Source organism: Chelmon rostratus, chromosome 7, assembly GCF_017976325.1.
Source record: "Chelmon rostratus isolate fCheRos1 chromosome 7, fCheRos1.pri, whole genome shotgun sequence".
Taxonomy (NCBI): Eukaryota; Metazoa; Chordata; class Actinopteri; order Chaetodontiformes; family Chaetodontidae; genus Chelmon; species Chelmon rostratus.
The window spans coordinates 10,097,717-10,110,139 of NC_055664.1; the positions used below are offsets into that span (position 1 = coordinate 10,097,717).

At 42.6% G+C, this 12,423-nt stretch overlaps 1 protein-coding gene across 8 annotated transcripts; it reads left to right on the forward strand.

The window, feature by feature from the left end:
• Positions 1–418: 418 nt before the first annotated feature.
• Positions 419–12,284, forward strand: sh3bgr (SH3 domain binding glutamate-rich protein). Of its 8 annotated transcripts, none has more exons than XM_041940126.1 (11): positions 419–554; positions 1,736–1,921; positions 2,053–2,133; positions 3,268–3,357; positions 4,934–5,146; positions 5,699–5,728; positions 5,821–5,841; positions 9,078–9,104; positions 9,997–10,029; positions 10,581–10,642; positions 11,586–12,284. In XM_041940126.1, exons 1-10 carry the CDS (start codon positions 510–512, stop codon positions 10,596–10,598), a joined length of 744 nt encoding a protein of 247 aa, XP_041796060.1. In that variant the 5' UTR covers positions 419–509; the 3' UTR covers positions 10,599–10,642; positions 11,586–12,284. The 8 variants fall into 8 exon arrangements, with proteins under 8 accessions (XP_041796060.1, XP_041796061.1, XP_041796064.1 ...); XM_041940127.1 differs by having other exon boundaries at positions 4,934–5,131; XM_041940130.1 differs by lacking the exon at positions 4,934–5,146.
• The last annotated feature ends 139 nt before the right edge of the window (positions 12,285–12,423 follow it).

Consider the following 12,423-nt stretch of genomic DNA (forward strand, 5'->3'; position numbering starts at 1 on the left):
TAAAATAAGTGTTGTGTTTTCTTTGCAGGGACGGTAGCTTAGAGAATGAAATCTCGATGGGCACAAACACCCTTTCCTGAATGAAGTAAACCATTTCGTACTTTGTGGGGGGACTCTGTTCAAGGACCCCGAACAGGCCCGAGTTCCTGCGTCTGGAAACCAAAGACTTACAGCCTACAGTGCTGGTCAGTACTATTTCTGTCCATATATGCACTCAGCAAGGAGCTGGAGACTAACTTCACTGTCCTCTGCGCCGACGGACAGCTGAAGTTGCCAATCAGTCTGTGTGGTGCTGCGCCCCAAGGGGCCAACCCGCCAATCCTGCACTAATGGAGCCCGGAGACAAAAATAGCCTCAGCTGTGTGTGTGGGTGTGTGTGTGTGTGTGTGTGTGTGTGTGTGTGTGTGATCTCAGTGTCTCCGTCCCGGGTGCGCTCTAATAATAGAGGAGGCTGCCTGCTCCTTTAAGAGGCCACTTGTTGAATACTCCGCAAACTATATTGTAACAAAATGGTAATCAAAGTATTTCTCGCCACTTCATCGGGATCCACTGCGGTAAGCATTCAGGCCTGCGACTGATTTCTCATTAGAGTCAACTTTCCTGCTCGTGCTCCTCAAACCGCGCAGGGCTTTCACTCTCAGTCTCTGAAGAGCGCTAAACCTCGGACTTCATGTCACCAGTCTTTCATTTTTGCGCACCTAAAGCCTTCTGCGGTGTTTCTGGCTTGATTCATGCTTAGATTTGCGCTTGAGCCGTGTTTCGGGACTTCCATCGCAGTCGATGGGATTCTCAAGCCGAGCTTTCTAGAACGAGGGCTCCCCAAGCTACTCATGTCACGGACCCCCCGATACACAGACGCTTTTAGACCACATACCGGGTGCTGGGACCGCGCTCACCCCTCACAAAACAGCCTTTTCACACTGTTTGTGATCAGATGTGTTCCGAAGTAGCTGTCTGTACATTAGGTGGGGTGATGAACAGAGTAGGGAGGGGTGGATTCAATCCTCTTGATCTAGTTTTGGCAGAGCTAAATGAGCAGTTTGAAGGTGGACGGGGTGGCATGGTGGCCCAGTTGTTCGTGAGTTTTGCCTCACAGCAAGACAGAGCTGGGTTTGATCCTCTGAAAGGACTTGTTTGTCTGTCTGCCACACAGTGTGTGCTGGGGAAGGTGTGCAGAAATGACTGGTCTACTAACAAATGTCTTGTTTTTTCTGCTTTGTGTTCAAAGTGTTTATACAGGGCCTCAAATTGAGTTATTTCATCATTGATTAATCTGATTATTTGTTTTTTTTTCCATTAATAGCTTGATTGTTTTGATTATGATTCGTCATGAAATAGTGAAAAACAGCCCAAAACAATGTCTTCAAGTCACATTTTCTGTCAAACTAACAGTCCAGAACACAAAGATGTCCAATCTGCAGTGTTTTAATGCAATGAAAAGCAGCAATTGCTCACATTTGAGAAGCTAGGATAAACAAACATTAGGCATTTGTGCCTGATAATAATAATAATTTCAATGACCAATCAATCCTTTGATCCCTAGTTTATATACTTATTTGGCAGGACAGGAAAGATCTCAGCATGTAAATAGTGCACACTTTTTATCCTGAAACACTAGAATGCAGCATTTTTCATCTTAAAATTCATATTAATATGAATTATTGTATTATATTACTGCCATCTCCCCTCATACTGTGCAGCCAGGGTTGATATCATTTATTTTTCGGCGTCCCAGATCAAGAAGAAGCAGCAAGATGTGGTCGGCTTCCTGGAGGCTCTCAAAGTGGACTACACTCAGCTGGACATCGCCTGCAATGAGGAGAACCGCATGTGGATGAGGCAGAATGTCCCCATGGAGAAGAAGCCCACCAACGGCATCCCCCTGCCCCCTCAGATCTTCAATGAAGACAGCTACTGCGGGGTAAGTACCCAGGAACAAAGACGTATCATTCTGAAGACACATCTCTATTAACCAGCTCTGCACTTCCCTTAAAAATGTACACACGATGAGTACATAGAAATAGAAGATGAATTTCTTTCATTTCCATGCAGGACTATGACACGTTCTTCGATGCCAAGGAGGACAACACGGTGTATTCTTTCCTGGGGCTGCCCCCTCCTCCTGGGTCAAAGGTTGGGACTATTTTCTCTTCCCTGCTGATGTTAAATAAAAACCAAAACAAGATCATCTCAATTATTTGACCCCTGTGCTAGGTTGTAAGTCTGCTGTATTGGGACAGCATCAACAGTGTTTGTTTAACTAAAGAGCGACATTAACATATTGTCCTCCAGTATATTTAGACATATAAACCTTATTATTTAGGATAGTTGTTTGAAGTGAGTATTATGTGACTCTATGATCCATGGTTAGTTGAAGACATTGTCAGCAAAGATATTGTTTTAATTTTAATTAGTCGAACAATGCAGCTGATTCAGCACCTACCTGTCTTCAACAGTCTGGCAAAAGTCTCAGCAGAATCATTAAAGCTGTGCAATCGACTGAATTAACCGTATCAAGTAATTATCAGGGTGTTAAAACACTTTGAAGCTATGCACAGGGCTTGAAATGAACTGCTGCCAAATACCAGTATATACAGCATGATGAGGACATTTTATTATTGTGTAATGTATATAGCACACATTTACAATTAAAACCAGACGCAGAATGCTGATTTCATAAACTATTTAATGATGCTGTCAGACCTTAATGCCCACAACAGAATTCATAGATAACTGATAATGCATAAATGATTCTAACCTTCTGGAGAAATCCAAGTAAAGATGTCCATCTCGCCTTTTTTCTGCACTTATGAGACAGCTGGCTTCTTTAAATACATCAACATTAAAACAATAATTCAAATGTTTGATCATCTGCTCACCAGAATATTTCAGTTCATTCATATGAGGCCTTTTCATGAAAACTGTCATTGTCACTGTATGAAATACAGAAGAAAACTGGATTCACTGTCACCTCTGAGTAATATCAATTTCTATCACCTGACACCTGACTTCATGGGTGCTAAATCAAATTCTAGCTTTCACTACTTCAGACAGAAGTTTGCTTAAAGCACAAATTTTCAGTATTTTTTTTTAATTCTTGCTATTAAATATGTTGAAATCGGCCTTTTATTTCAAGACAACATTCAGAGTGGTTGTAACTTCAGGATGTAGAGGACATCCTCTTGGCTGGTGACCCCCACAGTTCACTTTAAGCCCTTTACTCTGTTTGATACGCTCCTGTTAAACCTGATCATTTCATTGACACAGGAAGCAGTCGAAGCCGACAAGGCGCACATTGTGGAGAACGGGACCCATGCTGAGGAGGCCGATGCAGAGGGGAACCCTGATGACTCAGCAGTAATGCCGTCGTTCCTTTCTTTTTCCCCCTCTCATGCTTTGTTCCTTTTCTCTGTGTATCACCTTTTCCATTCCATCCAGTGTGTCTTCCCTTCCGTCCACACCTGTCCACTTGAACAGACCCTTAATTTCCTCTTGGCTGCTCTGTCCCAGTCATCACATCGACCAATCTTTTTGTGAGACATCTGAGTTCGCAATCACACAACATACTGAGTCATCATTATAACACAGGGACGTTACATCACTTCGTCCAGGCTGCCATAGAGTCGTGAGGCATCATGTTCCTACAGTCCTTTCTATAATTAGCACTTTACAAAGTGTGTCTGGTTTGCTGTGAGAAATTTGATTTTTGTTTCATTATTGTGGTTTTGTTCAATGCATGCTTTCATATTTCTTGATTCCAGTGACTTTCTAACAGTTTTCCTCCCAAAAGAAAACCCCTGCTGGTCCTTAATTTCAAAAACATACATCATTTCTACATTTAGCCATCTTTAAAATGGAATGATAGATTTGAGACTTCCAGTCGTGAGTCCGGGATATGAGCAAACATTCCTCATAAGCAGGATTTTACTCCACTTACATGCTTTACTCATTGCATTACAGGATATTGACATAGCTGCAAAATGTGGCAGCACTTCTGTTTCTTAACTCAACCGATTTTCTACTCTGGAATTTAAAGTAGCTGAAGAAGATTTAATGGATTTTATTGTTTTTTTTGCCGCTGCTTATCTTAGCCTGTTTTGTTATCCCAGAGGGTATATATAATGCAGTGCTACATGAAAAGAGTGCAAACCGGGTTCACTTGAGCTGCACTTTGTTTCCAGCAGGAGTTCAGTTGCCCCTGTGCCCTTTCTGCTCATGTTTAAGCACTTTTGACCAGAATGATTAGAAAAATAGTTTGACATTTTGGGAAATATGCTTGTTTGCTGTCTGGAGGAGAGTGAGATGAAAAGTTCCGCACCACTCTCTTGTCCATATGCTAAATGTGATGCTACAGCCAGCAGCCAGTTAGCTTAGCTTAGCACAGACTGAAAAGAGGTGGAAACAGCTGGCTTGGCTCTGCCTGAACATACTGGCATCTCCAAAACCCACTGATGGGCACTTTATATCTTGTTTTTTCTTTATCTTTAATCGTCTGGCACATAACGACAGGTAAAATAGCAAATCGTTATTTATACACTTCAATTATTGTACAGATTAAACAAACTGAACAAACCATGTTTCAACTACTGAGCTTTTAACATGCAGGTCAGTGAGTATTCTCACCTTTAGACATATTTACCACACAGTTATGAGACTAGTAATCTAGTATCATTTACTCTCGGCAGGAAAGTGAATGTATGTGCCGATTTATTTCTTTTTTATCCAAAGCACTGACACTCCAGTCTCATTTTAACTGCTAGTACATCTTCCCTCCTCCTCTTCATTCCCAGGATTGACTAACACCTTTTACGTTTTTCAGCCCCTCCAGCTGATGAGTGCTCTTGAAGCCGTGCCTGAATGCCATTAATATTCAAAGTTTCTTTCATCAGTTCTCACTCTTGACCACCAGTTGTTGTTTTCACCTCACAATAAGGAGGTTCCAGTGGAGGAGCGTAACGGGGATGCACACGGGGAGGAGGACGCACAGGCAGCGGATGAGGAGGAGGAAGGTGAGGGTGGCGAGGAGGAGGTAGCAGAGGGAGAGACTGCAGAAGCCACGGAAGGAGAAACAGCGGGAGATGAGGCCCCCGCAGAGGAGACGGGGGAGGAGGCGATGGAAGAAACAGACGAGGTCACAGAAGACACAGTAATTTTCACTTACCTAGAATCCTCCCTCTCCTAGTTTTGCCTCTCCCTCCGTCCCTTGAATGGTTTGAACTGAATGTCCTTCCTCCATCTTCCCATCATTCCTGGAATGCTCTGTTTTTCCTCCCCTCAGCGTCTCCACTTTCCCTTTAAAGTCGTCCTTTTCTTCCACATTAAGGGTTTACCACCTTTCTAAGTTCCTGCATCTCCTCGTCAAGTCTCTCCCTTGATTCAGTTATTTATTAACATTCTTGCCTGTTTATTCAGCACCATTTGGACCTGTTAATTGTTGTATTTCTACAACTTTTTATGGGTTTTTGTATGCTTTTCAGTTCCTCCGTGTCTGTATTTTGCTGATGACATTGCATTTCACTGCATACCCATTCACTATTAACTGTCCAGATCAAGGAGTGTCATTAGTGTCACACACACACCCCACTTTGTCTGGTTCAGGAAGCCTGATCTGTGGATGCTGCTGTGTTTCAGTGTGACTGTGCATTATATATTACGTGTGTGTCCGACATCTCTAATACTATCCCGTCTCCTCTGTTAGGAGGCCCGTGCAGAGGAGGAAGAAGATCAGGTAGGTTTCTCAAACGTTTATGAACATGCTGAACTACAGTTAACACTTGAAGGAAGTGTCTTTCATTGATTTCTTTCTCTTTTCTCAAACAGGAAGGAGCCGATGATGACAGGGTAAGAAGAGACACTGGGTGTTCTTGATGCTAGATCTGATGGGGGTTATTAATAAAAGCAAACAGCAGCAACAGTAGCAGTTAATACCAGCTGTGCATTGTGGCAGCTTTACTCGTATTAAGACAAGCTTGCGCTCAATAGACCTCATACATGTTTCCGTTTCATTAATTCCATCTAGTACGACACGTCATTAATCATGTATCATGGAATGCATGTGAAATACATCAAGTGGATTTTCATTAACACTTTCCTTTCTTGTCTGTCATTTCTGGTTTGGAGTCAGTGCTCTTTCCAGTCATCTCCAGAGCCCACCACGTCTGCTTGCCAGCGATCCGTCTAAAATAACGATTACTAACATGAGCTGAACTTGTAGGGTTTCTATTATTGTGTCAAATCAATTTACGGTTTGTTTCAGTTCTCGCCTGAAAGCCTCAAATAAAAAAAATCTTTTAGTTAGGGTTTCTCTTCCCCTTTAAAAATGAGTATTATAATTTCACATATGACTGATTTCAGTATCCATGTGAAATTTGTTATATAATCATCTATTGTACCGAGTCAGTTGCGGTAGAGTCAATGCTAATAACTTCTAACGCCTGGTATGTTAGACAGAAGAGGTACAAACCCACCGTGACTGTAGTGTAGCTGCAATGCATAACATGCAGGTTTCAGTGTAACCTCTCGCATTCACTGTTTGAGGGTAGTGGGTGTTTTAATTTTTGCATTCCTTTGACTGTGCGCTAGCACTTGAATGCTTGAAACCTCTTTTTTTCCCTATTTTATAGCCTCTAAAAACTACTCCGCTCAGCTCCTGTTTGTGGTGGGAATGCATGTCGTGATCATGAAACTCATTTAACAGCCTCACGCCACTGAGAACAAATACATGATCGGATAAATTTAGCCAAGGAGTGTTGATTTAACTCAACATTTCCCTGCATTACTTATCTTATCAGATAAAAGTATTAGGAAAGGCTACTTTGAACTAAAGAGTCTTTACTGTTACACATTTATATGCCCTGGAAATGTGGGGTTTATTTTAAAGTTCTTACCGTCATACACTAATTTTAATTGAGACACACAGTTATTGACTGACATGTTACACACACAGTAGCTAGATCCTGCATTTAAGAACTGACATGCTCCCTCAGTTTGTGTTCCAGTCCATTTCAACCACTGACTCAGTTCACTCAGCTGCATCAGTTTCAGAGGTCCTTCTGCTGGTGTTCACACCAGTCTTGATCCTCATGCACGCACCGTATGACCCCTTCTGCCCTTCTTTTGTCCATGTCTTGGTTTGCTCCCTCCAGGAGGAAGAGGATTTGCAGTCAGAGGTAACTGTGCGTCGGCGATCGTCTCTTTCTGCGGTTCCTCCATATAGTCATCAGCAGTGTGGGTTTGATGGTGCAGAGATCAGGGAAGGCGGCTGTGGTTGGGTTGGGGGGCGGTGGGGTCTTGGTCTGCAGTTCCTACTCTCACTCTACTCCTTTTTGTTTTCCTCTCTTTCTGCTAACATCCTGTTCCTCATTTCTTCCTAGTTCTGTAGCTGCTTCCTGACAATCTCAACTATCCCCGTAGTTTCCATCTTAAATGAGAAGGCTTTTCTGTCGCGCATGCCTCTGGTGCTCTTTGCTCCCCATACAGCCTGCTGACCTGCTATCTGTTATTCCCTCTAGGAGGAAGAAGAGCTACGACAGCTTGAGGTAGATCCTTGTCATATATTTTTTTTACCTGCCTCTGGACTTCTTCAGTTCGCCTTGTGTTTTTTTCAGTCATTGTCTTGCTTTCCTTCATCACCTCCTGGTGTATTAAGTGTTCCTTCAGTATTCTCGTTCACTAGTTCTTAGCAGCCTTTTCCCACAAAGGCTTTTCCACAGTTTGGATTGTATGCCATTGCTGTTGGATCAAAGGGACCAATCACATAGCTGGATGAGAAGCGTGGCGTCTCTGTAACCAAAGAGTCAGAATCAGAAGTGTGACATTATGGATAACACTGTCGGCCATACCAAGAGGTTTTGCTCGTAACCTCAAGTGTGGATTGTCTCTATCCACTTACATATGCAGTGATGATTTAAGTATGACCTCCAGTGCTTGTCATAAGGATGCTGCCAATATAAGAATTGTGTTAAAGGAGTAATGATGTGAAGTCCCTTTACCTACATAAGTCACATTGATTTGATTCTATTATGTTTGCAATGAATTTACTGTAAGTTCACAAAGTTTTACCCACTTCTGCATCCCTGTTTGCATTCACACAAATTCAAATGTGACTGGGGAGAGGGGGAAACATGTCCCCTCTTCACCCACTCACTGTTACAGCCTGAGTTTGATGCAGTATCTACATCCCCACATTCTCCAGCTCTCATAATCCAGATGAGAGAATATTGAATTTTTTGGGGGCTCATACAGGAAGACCCTGGATGCCACTGTGTCTTGCCCACTTCTGAAACCGAAACCCACGCACATGCTCACACACTGTGCTCACACACTGTGAGCATGTGCGGGATCAATTCAGCGACTTCTCTCACAGCATTTCTTGACTCAGGGCTGACTTCCCTGCAGAGTTCAGACTTAAGCAGATCCCAAATTAGGATTCACCTGCTTTAGAGTGTAACACCCTAAAGTTAATCAAATTTGAATAATAATGTCCAGCTGAAAAAAATGTCCCTGCGCGAAGTGCTGTGTGAAAAGCGCTCTGCTTCTCTGAGACATTCCAACCTCTGCCTGGTCTTCTGCCATGTATCCTTCGCTGCTTTGCTTTGCCTTCTTTCCTCTCTACATCTGTTTTGTTGCTGTCTCACCTCTATTGCAGGAGCAAGACGAACACGGCAGTGAGGTAGTTTCTGTGGTTTGCGGGGTCTTGTATTTTTCAGGCTTTATAGACTTTAGAGGTTTTCACTGTCCCTCTTTTCTCTCTCTCTCTCTCTCTGCATGGACTTCTTTTCCATGATCATGCCTGATGGTGTGCAGCATGATAAATATGACAATATTTTGCGTAAACCATACGTGGATTTAGTCAAGTCAAGTCAGTTTTATTTGCATAGTAACAAATCTTACCTGAGCTTATGTCAGGGCAGGTTCAGACCGCACTCTATATAATATAATTTATAGAGACCCAACAGTTACCCCTATGAAACATTTAATGTGGTAACAATAATGCCATATATACGGAATTACGTCGGTCTTCTTTCCTTCTTTATGACATTCACAAACTTAATACCACATGATTTCATCTTCCATAGGAAGAAGAAGAGGCTGAAGTACAAGAGGTATAATTGGATTGTCCATGTTTTGCATGGTGTGGATCATATTTTTCTGCATGATCAAATTGCATACAAAGACTGTGCAGTGTGGGGCCAAAGACAGAACCACACTGTATTTGCTGTTAGCTCAGTGTTGCAGTGAGCAGCAACAAAAAGTCATTCAAGCATTTTCTTTGAGTCTGACAGGTCGGTTTTACTTTTTTTTGTTTTGATGCCATGAGAACAGGTGGAAAATTTGGTTGCGTTGTTCAGCTGTGTGCACATGAGCATAACTTGGACGTGTTTTCAGTTTGGTTATGTTTTTGCACGGAGTGGGGACACTCTGACTTGACAGGGGGGGACATGCCTTTCTCTTTTTTTTAAGAAGTCATGCCTTTTGTTTATTTTTGCCAAGAACACTCTGAAACAAAGTGGATGTGACAAGTTCCAAAGAGGATGGACGAGCTGGAGCACTTCTTGTTGTTGTGCAAAACTCAGAGGAAAAAAACCCATAAAAATGTACTTGTTACATCAGATTTGGTGTTGGTGTTTGGTAATCACTATCTGAAGAGGTACGCCGGGTTGTGGCATGATTGTGGTCTCTAATTATAGATCATGTTGGATGCTTTCTTTGTCCCTCGGTGAGTGTGTACATCATATATGGTGCACCGTCTTAAGCACCACTCTTGTCTCACTTAGGTCATCTCAGGATATACAGAAATCTGTCGGCAATTAGTTTCCTTAGTTCCTCTCGCCTTTGCTGTCATTGCTATCAACCACACTTCTCGGGTTATCTCCTCTCCATTTTTAACCGGCTTTCACTACAACCACTAACGTGTGAAGTCCTCTCACCTTCCTGCCATTTGGACCATGGCCTCACACAACCCCCCCCCCCCTCTCTTTTTTGAACGCATGAAAGGAAGAAGAAGAGGAAGACGTGGAAGAAACACAGGTAGTATTACAGCAACGAGTGAAATGTGTTTTATCACGCCTGAACTGCTGCCTGTTCTTGACATGCCTGCAGACAGTCTTGTCTTACTCTTATTAAGAGGATGGATCCGTGTGAGGACACAAATACATACTAATAAAACATCTTTTTAATTCAGAGCTAGTGGACCCTGATCTCTGTGGAGAGCAATAAGACAATTGTTTTTGAAAAGAGAGGAAAGCTCTTGGTTTGTTATACATCTGTCAGAGGAATCATCCTCGTTTTTATTCACGCAACAAACTAAGCCGACCCAACTGTAATCCTTTATTTCTTAAATCCGCTAAGCTTTGTGCCCCCTGGCCCAATGGCACATAAAGGGGCTGAAACAATAAGCAACGTAGACTGCACCAATTATCCCTGACAAACAAAAACCCATGCCATGAGAAACATTTGAAAATGCTATGGTCATAACAATTTTACAGAAAGTAACTGAAAACACATTTTCCACCTCTGCCATCTTTCATTGTTTTCCTTGTAAGCTCTTGTTTTTAATTCACAATGCTATCTTTTAACAGGAGGAAGAGGCTGAGTAGTTGAAGCCAGGCGACGTCAGTGATGTTGACGTACTGATATCCAGGTAAAACACTCTCCTCACTGCTTTGTTTCAGTGCTTTACGTTTACCACTGGAGGGCAGTAACACATAATGTGAATCGGTAGCAAACAATACCACAACATGATGTTGCTTTTATATTTGGCATTTATGTAACCAGATTGTTCTAAACCTGTATTCACATCAGTGTTTGGCTTCTGTCTGACTCTTTGACCCTGCTATCAAATCAAAAGCTACAGAGTAATGACAATGACTCAACCACTCTGCTTCATCTTCGTTGATTATCGCACCCATGAAGCAGTGTTATAGTATTCACACCAGTTTAATGTTCCTGCCTTTACACATGAGATGCCTGGATCTCACACACTGAAGCCTATGCTCTCTTTGCTTCACCTTGGTGTTTGCATGGAGCTGTATTTTGCTTTCCGTTGACATGCACTTAAAGGTGTTCAGTCATAGGAAACAAAATAATGTGGCATCCTATTTACAAGGGACTGCCACTGCTGCCTCCATCTGCAGCCAGCTTCAGTGAGCACGCCGAGTGCCTGGGGATCATCTGCAGCCGTAACAAAAACATCCCACAATTTTTTTTTCTGTGTGTGTTCCTCCAAGGCAGTGGCAGTGATGATGATGGTGATGATGATAATAATAATCCTAATCTTCAAAGCCCGTCCTTTAGTCCTTCTTTGCATGTCAGGCATCTATGACCCACTGTATGAAGAGCCACAGAGCAGCTTTGAAGGAATGGCGGTGCTCGTCTCCCTCCTCTCTTAGCTGTCTCCCAACCCCTGCGAGCCCCTGTCACGCCTTGTTAGAGGAAGCTGCTAAGTGAGCTTCAGATGTGCCTCCGGAGAAGCGGGCACGCTGGGTGGCACAGGCACAGCGGTGGTGGCGGCTGCCTCAACCACCACAGACAACTGGGGAATGTGTGACCTCCTTTTTTTTTCATCTGTTTGCCTTGTGTTTCAGCCTGAAGGAGCCTCCTGTTCTGTCTCTCCCTGACCCCTGATGCTTGACCCCGTCAGACCCCCATCCCCAAGGACCCACTGGACCCCACTGGAAACTGTCGTTCATGTGCTTGAAGGCACCATCCAAACTGAAAAGTCCTAACCCACATTGGCCCCCACCCATTTCCCTTTTGACTGCAATGTTGACTTAATTTTTATATTTTGCGAGTAGAGACATGCTGTAATGAAATTGTGCAGAGTAGCGTAGTGATGTCAGTTTGTTTTAAATGAGTAGCTTTTGTAAAATGCAAAATAGCACATTTCTCATGTTTTACTTTTAGAAATCCTAGTTTCCTAACACAAATAGGCAGTGACCTTTTCAAAAAGTGTTACCGTGGCATACCTTCGCTTGTGGTCTCTACATCACATTCAAAGGTTCATAACTCACACTTTACAGTAAGTGTCCTGTCCTTTTATCAAACAAAAATAGTTGTTCTCATGTTTTGTCTTGATCAGTCTTTCCCTACAAATGAATGTATAAATGAAAACTAAGACCTCTAACGGCCACATGAGAAAGAAAATGCGCACATATTGCAAGACTGCAAACTACTCCACCACCACTACAATTACTTCTGCCAATACTGCTGTCTAATCAATGCACTTTGTTGAATGAAGAGTGAAACATGTGACTAAGACTTGGATGCAATTGAAAATGCAATAAACTGGAAAAAAAAAACAGTGGTTGTATGTTGTTTTATTTTGAACTCTTTTTGGTATATTTATAGATCAGTGGACCATTGTGCAGTCTGAGCAGTTCAGGGACAAGCAGGAAAAAAAGCAAATGCCTCATCCCTGGAGAT